General features: G+C 32.6%; 1 protein-coding gene across 2 annotated transcripts; it reads left to right on the top strand.

Annotated features, from left to right (window-relative positions):
• The first annotated feature begins 3742 nt into the window (after window positions 1-3742).
• Window positions 3743-6510, top strand: LOC119832540 (28 kDa heat- and acid-stable phosphoprotein-like). 2 transcript variants are annotated; one of them, XM_038356204.1, is made up of 6 exons: window positions 3743-3911; window positions 4029-4119; window positions 4355-4454; window positions 4732-4859; window positions 5488-5673; window positions 6000-6510. In XM_038356204.1, exons 1-6 carry the CDS (start codon window positions 3902-3904, stop codon window positions 6001-6003), a joined length of 519 nt encoding a protein of 172 aa, XP_038212132.1. In that variant the 5' UTR covers window positions 3743-3901; the 3' UTR covers window positions 6004-6510. The 2 variants fall into 2 exon arrangements, with proteins under 2 accessions (XP_038212132.1, XP_038212131.1); XM_038356203.1 differs by having other exon boundaries at window positions 3744-3911; window positions 5488-5678.
• The last annotated feature ends 7668 nt before the right edge of the window (window positions 6511-14178 follow it).

Here is a 14178-nt window from a genome sequence, read left to right as displayed (position 1 = left end):
CATCGGCGTACTGATAGGAACGCCGCAGCAAGATAATAATATTCCTTTAACAGGTTAACTCTACGTCTTGGGCAAACCAATTAGTGGACACATTTTTCTATAGCGTCCTGCGTTAATCTTGAGGGAAATTAACTCAGTGCCTGTTGTAGTGGCAATTTATATTAATTTGCCAATGAAACCAGTCTGCACGGCGTCGCACTATCATAACAATTTGATTCTCACACACGATTTTAAACCTAGAGATTCATAATTTTATATTTTCCTTAAATTGACCCAAACGATGAGAAATAGGCACTAAGTATGTTTTAATGCTGATTTGATGATTATCATAATACAATAACAAGATACGAATTTATACAGCCTCGATTGTAGTAATCTATTAAGCATAGTTTATCCTATTGATGTATCTGAAACTCAATCACAACCATATGTGCTAAGTCTCTTTAAGGGTATTAAAATGAAAGGAAAAATAAAACAACTATACGCACCTACATATTAATATTATGTCCTTATAAAGAACGGAAATAAAATTGAAGTAAACTTGAAATATTGATAATATCATAAAGTTACCGTTATGACGCATTTCTAAGGATCATAAAAATATGTTTAGTTATGTACCTGTACGTTATGTAGTTGGATTCATAACATGTAGGTAATTATTATATGTCATTATGTGCAATTATTCACTTAAGAAATTTGCAATATGAGACTAAAAAAGTTTGTGGTGTCGTTGTATGCCTGTTTTTAATACCTATACTCATATAACATATAGGTACACTTTTATTTAACCTTTTCATATTAACGATTTTCTTTTATATGTAGAAATTATCGAATTCATTCCGCTTTTAATAATATAAAAAACACATGTATTATTAATTATAATTTATAATAATTAGTAAGAAGCAAGAAAATATATCATTCTAATAAAAAATTATAGGTATGTAGTATTTTAACAGTCGGTTTATTAAAACATATTATTCTATTTTAGCGAAATACCATGTTTTATGTAATTACATATTAACAGAGTCACGTATATTAATGCTAAGTACCTAAACCTGAATCTAACAATCTAACCGTAATATTAAATAAAATTGGTATGTTTATGCATTTTTTATACACCGCGGAAATAACAGAGAGAATTACGATGCCAGTGGGGTGCTTACGGAAAGATTAAATGTTCCAGTTTTTCTTTATTTGTAAAGACGTTATGAGTACTTAATATTTTTAGTGATATTTTGTCATATTTAGCGTATATGAGTATATCGACCTCTGCTACCGAATCGCAGCTTTATAATCACGCTTGAGTTTGTAATATGTATGTAATAAAATAGTCAATTATTTTGGTCTAAATCCATTGCTAATTATGCAAATATCAGCGTTTTTTTTAAGTCATAACAATAATGTGTGCGGATACGTTACAGGTAGGTACGAGCCACTTTTTGCGGGAAAAATTTACATACGAGGTAAAGATTTTCCGCTACTAATTTTAGCAAGCACTGCTGTGGAGTGTGGGAACTTTTAAGTAGTTAAAGGTACGTAAATTAGTTTTATTTTATGAGTCTTTGTTAAAAAAAGTGTTCTACTGAGCTATCAAAGCAGTTCGTGAATATTTTTGGCTCAATAATTTACTTACTAGCATTCATGAACCTTGATTATCTATACTAATATTATAAAGCTGAAGTGTTTGTTTGTTTGAACGCAATAATCTCAGGAACTACTGGTCCGATTTGAAAAATTCTTTCAGTATTAGAGCGCCCATTTATTGAGGAAGGCTATAGGCTATAAATGTACCACGGACGAAGCCGGGCGGACCGCTGGTCTGTTATAATAATGGATTGTAGATATCACGCACAGGAACCTAAGCGGTCCATAAAATAAGGTTAATAAGGTCAAAGGCAATTCCCATTGGTATGAATTTTACCGAAATTTCACAAATCAATGGAAAATTCACCACAATAAAACGTAACCCATGTGAATCACTATCCAGCCTTCTATCTCCAGGCACAAATCTGGTGAGTAGGTAGATAAGTATTACAAAATTCTTGTACTTCTTCCGCCTTTTTACCACTATAAGTATGTAGGTATATACATTTATACATACAGGCTTAAAAGGGTTCTAAATAGTATATAAAATTCTAATAATTTTTGTAGAATTCCATCTTATATAAATTTTAATAGTTACCTGACAGATCTTTTCGTTCTGTCGAAACACAATTTTTCCTTATTATACAATGTCCTTAGTACCTAACTTTTTTCAGAGAGTGTTTCTTATTTTCATTAAAATACCCTCATTAAAATATTTTTTATGCATTTCTTCTTATATATACTTCGTAAAGTAATGTATATATTTTTGTTTCATATAATTGCAAAATTTAGTGTAAAATGTATTTTTTGTAACTATATAATACTAAGATGACATTTCTTTTTTATTGTAATAGTATTATAATAATTACATTTAAATAAAAACTATTTAGCCCCTGACACAAAAAGAGGGTTGTTACAAGTTTGACGTCGATGTCTGTTTGTCTTTGTGTTGCGTCGTAGCTCTCAAACGGATAGACCGGCGACTTTTTTGTTTGACAGCCAGTTTCTTTGTAGTGCTTCTTAGCTATGTTTGAGGAAAATCGGTGACATCGAGTCGCGACTGTCACAAAATGTGGAATTAAATATTATGTTTTTAACAACTTCATGGGTATCAAACGATAAGGAATAACTACTAAAATATTTGTCACTTTTTATTTTTAAAATGGCCCACGGCACAAAATGGGGCCAGGGTTTTCAATTTAATATATTTATAATAATATTTATGTTATTGCTTAATTAAGACCTGTCTTAGGGCCTGCCCTATTCCTTTCTTCTTGTTATTTCGTCTTTTTATATTATTGTCTTACACAGAAAATCCTTTCCATAAAAACGGTTGATCAAAATATTCTTCAGAACCAAAAAAACTTAATAAGGAAAAGATTGATAGTCCCAAGATGTTCCCCGCGTAGCTCTCATTGTTTTGGAAAGATAAAAACCTTTCTTAAGTTTCAAACTATCTCTGTTTCGAATTTCTTCCATATAGGTCCAGGAGTTCCTGAGATTAGCGCGTCCAAGTAACAAACATACAATCTTCAACTTATATGTATGTATAGATTCAAATATATCTATAGTGTACACACTATCATCCATAAATCATAATATATCTATAGTGTATACACTATATATCTATAGTGTCACAGATGTACTCACTTTTGAGTAGTTGATTGCAGTTACTAGTACTCCATCATTATCATTATCATCAGCCCATATATGTTCCCACAGCTGGGACACAGGGCTCCTATGAGGGTTCAGGCTTAAATCCACCACGTTGGCCAAGTGCGGGTGGGCGGATGTCACATGTCGTCGAACTTTTAATTCTTGGACATACCAGTTTCGCCACGATTTTTTCCTTCACCCTTTTAACTACTTTTACACCGTTTTTAGTAGTACTTACGTTATATAAATTATAATAGTCTAATTACGCTACTTATACGCCATCTATTGTTGGAAAGAATACTTATAAGACAAGCAATTTCTCATCCTAAGGAATAATTTCATGGTATTCTATTAATCATTGTAATGACATAACAATATTATGAGTATCATTAATTAATAAGCTATTTATTTATAAGCTTGTACTATATTTTATAGAAACTACCTAACCTTATTTTATGATATCTGTAGGACATTGATGAAAATGGCAACATTAAGGGAGTAAATATGTTATCTGTTCTATTCGGAATCGTCAATCGTTTTAATTTTGACGTCAAAGTTAAATTCGTCCAAAATTAAATAATTCTTTTTATTTTTGATAATTATCAAATAAACTAAAATACTTCTATTAGGCCCTAAACTCTGAACCAAAGTTTTCGACAGAATGCCACGTGGTAAGTGAAATGATATATTCATTTATCACTACAATGTTTCAATGTCGGCCAATGTTATTTCAAATGTGCTTTTTGTTTGGGTTTTAACCTGTTCAATTAATCGGATTCTGTTTTCAGGAAAGTACACCAATCACAAGGGGCGTAACCGTAAATTTACTAGCCCAGAAGAGTTAGAAGAACAGCGTAAACAGGAAGAACTGAAAAAAAAGTAAGTTTGGTTTTTATGTCAAATGAATGACTCGATCATTTAAACACATAAAGCGTTTGTTTGAGCATTGTTCATTAAAATATAATTTTATCAAGAAGAGTAACATTGTTGCACATCAAACACATACTGTAAATTTTGCAGTCCATGTTTAAAGATTTACTGTTAGTTCTAGTGCCTAATGTATAAAAAACATTTCTGGTGCCAGTATCTAAAACTATTATTAAAAATATTTCAGATGGAGAAAGGAACATGGAGATGAAAGCTCAAGTGAAGAAGAGTCTGAAGGAAATAAGTCTGGATCTGGCAGCAGTGATGAAACTGATTCTGATGATGAGGTAAAAATTTACCCACCTACAGCTCCATCAATTGAACTTTAAGACTTGGGTATTGGTCACTAAAGGCTTTTCATATATCTTTTATGTGTTAAGCACCTGCCAAACCTACAGGTGGAATAATATACATCATTGCTTATGATTACATTATAAGATAACTTGCAGTACTTATTATCTAATTAATTAAAAAGACCGCTAAATGTTAACATTTATAATTAGACTAAGGTTAATGGTAAAGTTTTAGCAAAAAATATAAATATATAAATAAACATTGTTTCAGGCCCCAGCCAAAGCAAAAGGTGTGTCAGCTTTGATAGAAGTTGAGAATCCTAACCGAGTAGTTAAAAAAAATAAGAAATTATCAAATTTGGACAATCTCGGTGAAGGAGAGAAACCTCAACTATCAAGGTAAAAAAGTTTAAGTAATTAGTTATATTGTCCTCAAACTCAGTTGTTACCTAATAAGTAATTATTGCATTAATGCTTTGAGGTGTTTCAGTATGAATACAGTATTAAAAATAGTCATGTTTGACACAACATGTGAAATCAATATTGAAATGAGTTTTATGTCATAGCGGGCAACTGAGCTGGTGGTTTGCCAGCCGGTAAGCATTCACCACCGCCCATGGACATTTGCCCAGGTAGTGCCTCTGCAAATGCGCTGCCTGCTTTTATGGAGTGAGGGAAAACGAAAGGATTAACAACTGGAAAGAAGGCATGGACTGGGACGGGTGAGGAAAAGGAAACGGGTCTCCGGCTCCCCCACTCGCCGTATGAAACACAGTGGCATGCCAATATTTCACGCCAGTTTTCTGTGCGGGTGTGGTACTTCCCCGGTCTAAGCTGACCCAATTCGTGCCGTAGCGTGCTTGACTCAAAAATGTTCTGACTCTAGCCATCTATTATAGGCCAAAAAATTTTGAAAAACTACTTGTTATGATGAATAAATAAATTTTTCAATAATTTACTTACATCCCCAAGTGGCTTTAACAAATATCGCTACACAAAATGAACAACATGAAATCGTCCGTTCCAGGCGTGAACGCGAAGAAATAGAACGGCAGCGAGCCGCCGCGGCGTATCAGAAGGCGCACGCGGAGGGCAAGACGGACCAGGCGCGGGCGGACCTCGCGCGGCTCGCGATCATCCGCCAGCAGCGGGAGGAGGCGGCCAAGAGACGCGAGGCCGAGAAGAAGGCCAAGGAGGAGACTACGAAGAAGAAGTAAGGTAACATACCAAATTTGCCTTCAAGTGTTGTATATGTCATTTTTTTGTAGATGGCTTCTAAAGATAGGGAGGGAGCTGAGGTAGGCTCATGTCACGACACCGTTATGTCACTATGTTCCTATGTATGCTTAAATCTTTAAAACTGCGCAACTGATTTTTATGGGTATTTTTTATAGATAGTGATTTAAAAGGAAGGTTCATATGTATAATAGCATCTATTAAACTACTTCAAATTTAAAACGTGCGATATTTAGAATTTAATTTATCGGTCGCAAAATTTTCCAATAATTGCAGAACTTATTAATATAATAATTTTTACAGGTAGACATATACTCTGGACTCAAGTGTGGAAATCACCATTTTTGGTTCTTCGTGATCATTAAGGATGACTTAAATTCACTCAATGAATATTTATTATACCTGAACTTTCTGTCGTCTATGGCCAACAGTTCACAAATCACACTTTAAAAATAATGTTCAATAACAACAATTTTGTTTTATTATATATTATGTACCAGTTTATTGATGTTGGAAGTTGTTCGTATTGAATTAATAGATAATTGAATGTGCAATGCAATAAGGACACTTCCAATGAAAACATATTTTACGAAAACATGATTTTTGGATTTGTACGAGGAAGTGATTAGTTTATGTAATATTATTCATAAACCGCTTCGCCATTATTGTACCGTATAAATGTGGACAATTTGCATGTAAATTATATATGATATATAAAGCTGTTCAAACATTTACTTCTTCATTTTATTGGATTTTGAAATTACTTACATGTACCTTGAAATTTTACCCTGTGTTCAATTAAATTTTAAACAATTGTACGCGAAAAGAAATGATACGTGTTTATTTGTGCATTTTCAATATTATTATCCATTTTATTTGTCTTAGTTCTAATTAATTATTAGATAGCCTCACTAGATAATTTTTATATGCAAAAATGTATCTATTTAATAAAATTTTGAAAGTTTTCCAACACTTTTTTTTCTTTTGTTCTACCTGATCCTTACTTCATTCATCATACATAATGACTTACATGATATCACTTGTAGTTAACCCAATGAGCGGAATATTGCCCAGAACGGTATTTTTCAAGTAATTAATTAATTGAAATTAGCCTTACGGTATTATTTTTAAACAACGACATTGCATTCATAAACACGCAAAGGTTGATTGATTGAGGAGCGGGAAGACTAAAATATTTAGAACCTTTTACATGAGTCATCGTTGTCATTGCCAATTATATTAACATTATAGTGAATGGTAATAAATTTTATCAAATGATTAGATAAGCTAGTAGTAGCTGCATAAGTATCACAGGTGCCCCAAAAGCATTGACTTGCGCATCTTTCAACTGAGGATAAAAGTGTTCTTATCCATCATGCCGATTTATCTGCAATGAAACCGAACGAGACGTTGGAGGCCCTTTGATTCATTCCTAAGCTCAAATCTCGAAGTTTAGCCATAAATCTCGAATTTAACGCCACATTGACTGCCCTCTCAGATAAAGTATTTTGTCAAGTTCTCATCAAGTTCAGCAATGTTTTAAATGAGGTTTAAATTCGGCATGAAGTTTAATAAGTCCAAAGTAAATCGATTATTATAAACGCTGCAAGGGTAAGATATATTTACAAAGTTTGTTATAGGCTGGATTAAGAGACTTAATGCGAGCGATCTAACAACTTTACCTACATTATAATTTATAGTTAAACATTATAGATACATTTACCATCCACTATAATATCCCCGTTTACGTATATTTCGCACTAGCGAGCCGCCCCGGATTCGCACGGGTGCAAACATGGATGTTAGGTATATCTGGGAATGTTGTCGTAAGAACCAAAAAGAACTAAATAAATTTTAAGCAGCATGTTCGTGATGACAATTTTTCCACTCATTACAATTAGTTAGTAACATACATTACATTAAGCATTCATACCTGACCGGGCAAACGCTGGTCTGCCTAACTATTATCATTAAGGGGTATGGAAAATAGATGTTGGCTGATTCTCAGACCTACACTATATGCACGCCAAATTTAATAAGAATCGATCCAGCCCTTAATATGTAGGAATAGTATAGGAACGAACATTGAGACACGAGTATTTTATATATTAGATGTAGTATGAACAGATGTTTCTGGAACATATTACATATTATTAAGTGTGCATCTATATTTATACTGTAACTATCCTAACTCGTACTCCCAAAAGAGAAGTGTAGGTAGGTATCTACAATTCACGAGAGTTGAGGTTAATTGAGGAAAGTTAGAGGCTACTATTTTGCTCTGTTTTAACACGAATATAATAATATATAGAACATTAAATAATTATGTACATATGTAATTTGGAAATTAAGAAATAATTAAAAAAAAAACTCGTAAGCTACGTTACTTTACTATCTATAATATACCTTAAATGACTGTATAGTAATACATAATTTACTCAGAACTAAGTAATTATAGTATAACGATCGATGTAAACGTCAATCAAACTTTTTACTAATCATCGAAAATCCCACAAAACGGTAGGTAGGTACACGAACCATTATATTGATCAAAGTACGAACCACAGTTTTAACTCACAAAGCTGTACTGAAGGCAAATTAGTTTCCGATAAGCCCTAGTAGGTGCAGGAAGGTATTGGGGAATCGTTTTGACGAAGGTAAACCCAGCCGCGGCCAAGATTTTATCGTTAATCCCTACGAACCCCGCTATCACTCATCGATTGATATGTTAATATCGCCTTTTATTTTGAAAACGAAATCTAATACGAAAAAATGTATTTCTTTTTTGTTTGAGAATTAACGAAGATACAATGAACTTAGTACTTATAAACCACTATTAACTACATATTAAAAATAAGAAATAGAAAAGCTGCTATAAATTAAAATTCAATAGTTGCTCTTATTTTTTTCCCCTATAGATACATTATAGTTTTATGTTATCTGTGCCTATACTAAAAACTCCATACATAATCAATAACAAAGGAATGTATAACCAATAAATTATCGATATGCCTTTATTTGCTGGTATATTGTTGTGATACCGATAGGTACATACAATCAATTCCATTCTAAAAAAATGTTTAAAATGTTAGTAGCAAATGAGTGTTAGTAAAAGTAGCAATTATTAAATAACCAAAATAATTCAGCAGCGTTTGAATGAACAATTGTACGTAGGTGCTCCAACGTACACAGAACATTATAGGGGTGCATACGGGCCGTAAATTCTAATTACAGAGCAACAGTGCCCGCGGCATGCACTCAAACTATGCTGATTATACGCATTTACCTTGTGGCTTAAAATTTCGATTGCACGTAGGTATTACGTTTCACCAGTTAAGCGATGTTGAAATTGTCTAGCGCTTTTGTGAAGTAGTTAGATATTTAATTTTTTTTTCACCAACTATTATAGGAGTGTAGCGGGTGGAAGATTAATATGTTCGAACCGAAGATTTTTTATCTATCAGCAAAGGCAATCTGCAAAATGAAGATTTTCGTCGTTTTAAACTCCAATATGAAATAATTATTTTTTCTATTTTGAGGTATTGATTCAAAATATTTATTAGATACTTCTTTATGTCGAATTTTGAAAGCTTTTACTGAATTAATTTTTAGACGCTACTATTGATACAAATAAAAAAATATTTACTCAAATTTTCACTCCATAAAATTTCATTACATAAGGAACGCTTCATGCTTTAGCTTAGATTTGCTAATTTTGTGGGTAAAAATACTAAAGACACCGTGTCAGAACTAATAAAGAAAGTGGAAAACAATCGTTTTTCATTCATTGTATGATTAATAAAATCAAGTAGAGAATCATTTCAGGAGCAGTCCTCGTTGCTAACATTTTTATATAAGCCGACTCCACCGTGATACACCGACCGTGATCGTAGCAGTGTGACATGTATGCTAATGAGTGAAGCTGTGCTACGGGCGTTTCATGGGCACCCTTTTTAGTGCCTAAAATCCGTACTGAAAGGGATTTATGAATTATTCAACGGCGGTTTAAGCACTGCAATAACTCCTAAACACAATTTCAATGTAACACTGTAACACATTTTCCTGTTTAGGACATATTAACTGTTTTTCATTTCAGAAATTTCAGCCATTTTATTATCAATGACGTACGTTGCGCTCCAGTAACGTACTATTGTGATGAAGGTGTGATTAATAGTAGAATATTTTAATCACACATGGTGGAAATATTTGTATCTAAATTATAAAGCGTTTTGTGATCATATTTAACTTAAATGCTTGAACATTCTCTTATAATAAATAATCCTGAACTGATAAGTTACAAGAAAGAAAATTAATAAAAAAAAACGTCATGTAGCAAGGAAATAGACCCCGTTCTATAGAAATATGTTGATTTCGGGTCATGAATATTATATTCGGGACATGGATAATATGTATATAAATTTTATAAAGAAGTAATTTTTGTTAAGTCGTAGGGGGTAATCTCGGAATCTGATGAACTGGTTTTGAAAATTCTATTATCATTAGGAATCTTTAACGAGTCACAAAGGCTTACTCTAAATAACGTATAAACAGAAACTATTACCTACGAAGCTAAGAATATTTATTTAGCAGAAAATATTATATCACAAATGTTGATCGAAGTAATTGACAAACAATAACGCATTGTGCTTTTTATTTATCTAGTTGAATTAATTTCTCGTTCTAGCTGCACCTACCTCACACATTTTATCTCCCACATCACAAACTCCATATTATTTCTATTATAATATTTATGTTTAAAATAAGCGTATATGCTTGTGGAAGACGTTGTAAGATAAATAGCTTATCATATTTAATAAACTTCTATCTATATGTTATTTAGCACAGTACATAAATATTCAGTATCCATTAAGTTAATAAACAAAAAAATTCCAAAGGAAATTTTCCTCGGGTTCACTAAAAGCACCAAGCCCGCCAGCTGCTATAAAAGTTTCATTTCGCAAAGTATTTGTCATTGCGTAGGCACTGGGCACTATAGCTAAGTATGGGACCGTCTATAAGTCGGGTATCAACGGGATCTGAGACGAGTGCAATGCGATTGCCCATCAACGGACTTTATTATTTCATTTCTTGGACGTATATTTCTGAGTAAAACCAAATATTCTACAAAAGAAAATGTGCTCGACCTATCTATTAATTGAAATCTAATGGAAATTAGTCTTACAATACGCAAATATTAAGCTTCGAACAGTAAATTTTTATGAATGAGATAAATGTTGATATTTTTATTTATTTGTAACAAGAACCGCGTTAAACCGTTTTAAAAAACCGCGATGGCACCACAATATCCACGATCATGTCCCATTGTTAGTATAAGTCCGAATACGACGAAAATCGCCCTAAATAAGATAACACGAATATCCTTAACGAATGTAACACACCTACATACAGGTTACGTTTATGCGAAAAACATAACTGTATGAGGTACAGTTAGAATTATCGTTATAAAAATTATAATTATAATAAAAATGTATAAAAAGATAAATTTTCCATTCGAACAAAAACGCCAAACATAGCTACAATTTTTTATTTTAATGTCTTTGGTACAAACTTCTTGTAAGTACCTGAATTAATATTAAAGATATAAATCCTAAAAGTATAATAACTGCATCCTACCGGTACAAAATAAAGTATACAAATCATTCCTAAAGATATAAAAAATCTAAAATATTTGAATATAAAGTGAAGGTTAAGGCACTTATGGAAATGGGAAAACTTCAGAAATTCGTTCGAGTTGACGCCGTCTCCACATAAAAAATATGATATTACATTAAGAATATTTTTTGCGTGCCGCAACTCAATATCTCCATTTAACATTTGTTTAATTAAATCGTTGTTATTAATGGCTTTAATATACAGCTTCTGTCTGAACAAAGGAAGTATATACAATACTTGAATGAAAAACCAAAAGGTCCAATAATCAAATAATCTTATGTCCATAGTCCATTTTGTTGTGTTGAAATATCATTTGTACTCATTATAAATTATAAAATGTAATAGCTACACGAGTAATTAATTATTGCTGAAGAGTTTGTGTTTTTGAATGCGCCAATTTTAGGATCTAGCAACTGGACCGATCTCAAAATTGTTTTATCGTGGGATATTTACGTGATCCCTGAGTGTTATATAATTTATATACGGGCGCAGCCGGGGCGAACCTTCAGTATATTATTTAAGCTTTGATAGGTACATCAATAGTTTAAATTGTTAAAATAGTTTTTTTTTTACTTTGAACATGAATATTTTAATTTAATTTACTTAATTTATTTCATACATACATAAATTTTTAACAATTTACAATTTATAGCAATTACAATTAAGTTTATATAAACAGTTTGTCTTACATATATTTTTTAAGTTTACAATATATAAAGCCGATATTCCCTTACTAGATTGCAGGGCAACCTGTATTTAGGAGAAACAGCTTGCTTTTAAAGTCAATTCACAATTTAAGCCATTTGACAGCATTATCATTAAAAATTATAATTGAATATAATAGAGAAGAAAAATAAATAAATATCTAACCGAGTTACCTTTAAGTGTAGGGGTTTGAGTAAGTATGTGTGGGAGTGCGTGTGCATGTGTGTGTGTGTGTGTGTGTGTGTGTGTGTGTGTGTATGTGTGTGTGTGTGTGGTGTGAATAATTTTCGTCATTTATAGTTCCAAAATTCACAAAATGGCTCATATAATATAAATTATATTCCGTGTCGAGTATCGAACCAATCATTTAGCAGATAAAAATAAAATCATAAAGCATGTTCTCATTGAGGCACCATTAGCATGGGCGGTGGAGAAGCCGATCAGTCAATAAATCATCTCTCGTCGGCATCTCTTATAGGTTCTATTGAATAACGATTTATTCGCTTACTCGTTGCTTTTCAAAATAAGCGGAGCCCTAATGCGCCTGTGGTAAATAAAACCCGCTTAAAGCCTGTAGGTAATAGTCAATAGAAAGCATTTACCATTTTAATAATTACCTCTTGCGCAATTAAATATAAATTAAGAGCGTGCTTAAACTATTCCAGAGAAATAATAACTTACGTCGTTCGCCCATTTTTGCATACTCATGAAAATGTTATACCTATGTCACTGAGCATCTTTTTACGAAAGCAATATTGAATTCCATGTAGAATTTTAAATCTTATTACTTTTAACATTCAGGAAGGACATGGCTTTATAGACAAAAGTTACGCCTGGCTAACCATTTGTGAAGGCAGATTCAAGATTGGAAGGAAATAGGGGATTGTATCGGATATGCATAGCTTGCGCTTGAATAGCGCTTACGTACACTCCGGGGAAGCAGCCGGGTTACTGCTACAATCACTTTTGTCAGGTACCTCCGTCCTACATATTATTATATGAATGCAATTGTAGGATGGAATAAAGTAGTAGTTGTTCTTTACAGTAAGTATTGATCTCAACATTATTACGTTAATGCATGTTTACAACATTACAACTGTGATTAATGAAGAATTTAGTCTAAAAAATGCGTGAGGTTAGACGCGTAAAACGCTTTAATGGTGGTCGCGGGCATTGTTGCGGTCGGGAATTTAATTAAAAAAGAGAAGAATTCATAATTCTCGCTTTATTATACGAGTATTTTCCCGGTAGGCCATTACACGAGATTTTATTAAACTCAACTGAATTTCACTCCCCAGAGCCGTGAGCGTGGGGCGTGCGACAAAATTGTTTTACAATATAATTACAGTGAACCATTGTTCCGGAATCCAGTGCTGTGCTTCGATTTTCATTTACATTTAGAATGGTACAATTTGTACCGGATTTCACCCGGCAGCCGTAGACTTCATTTGTTTTCATTTCAACGTATGGTTTGCTAGATTGCTGTTTCGCAAGTCGAACTGTTACAAGATCGCGTGTATACATACCTAATGCGATATGTTAGGTAAATCCGAAGTAGAAATATTTCAATTCTTTTATATATGATTCTCACATGGTTTTAAAATGGTTTGTTTCAATTAGTTGTACATCTAATAACTTGAAGACACATGTATGAGAAAAATGTATCTAAATCATCTTAAATGATCACGAACGCGGTTAACGTCGCTTTGTCTCTAATGACCGCTCATTATGCGGCTTTCAGATTAAGGTAGGTACTTCGGGGTAATATCGGTAAGTTGAGGAATGCAGATTATATATAATTGATACGTAGCGTAATAGAAATATACCTAACATGCAAAGACCATCTGAATATTATCGCTTTAACACGATGTTTTTTTTACACTAAGAACACCCGTCACACTTAAATATATCTTCTTAAAACTTCAAAGATTAAGCAATCACATAAAATCTTTGGTAATAAATATGAAGGTTACTGCTGGGGGTTTTAATCTATCTTCCTTTTTTAAAGCTTTCATGATGTTGTTCTTAAGGTCGTATTGAATCGGTTGAATAATGGACACAGAAAAACACAAATTTAACTAAAGACTTTTTATTTATTCTTATA

The sequence above is a fragment of the Zerene cesonia genome, chromosome 15, assembly GCF_012273895.1.
Source record: "Zerene cesonia ecotype Mississippi chromosome 15, Zerene_cesonia_1.1, whole genome shotgun sequence".
NCBI classification, from domain to species: domain Eukaryota; kingdom Metazoa; phylum Arthropoda; class Insecta; order Lepidoptera; family Pieridae; genus Zerene; species Zerene cesonia.
The sequence above is the reverse complement of the archived record's forward strand: the minus strand, read 5'-3'. Positions and strand labels throughout refer to the sequence as shown.

Coding starts and splice junctions, on each gene's coding strand:
- LOC119832540 (XM_038356204.1), top strand. Junction 4,120..4,354: donor CAGGAAGAACTGAAAAAAAA/GTAAGTTTGGTT, acceptor AAAATATTTCAG/ATGGAGAAAGGAACATGGAG. Junction 4,455..4,731: donor AAACTGATTCTGATGATGAG/GTAAAAATTTAC, acceptor ACATTGTTTCAG/GCCCCAGCCAAAGCAAAAGG.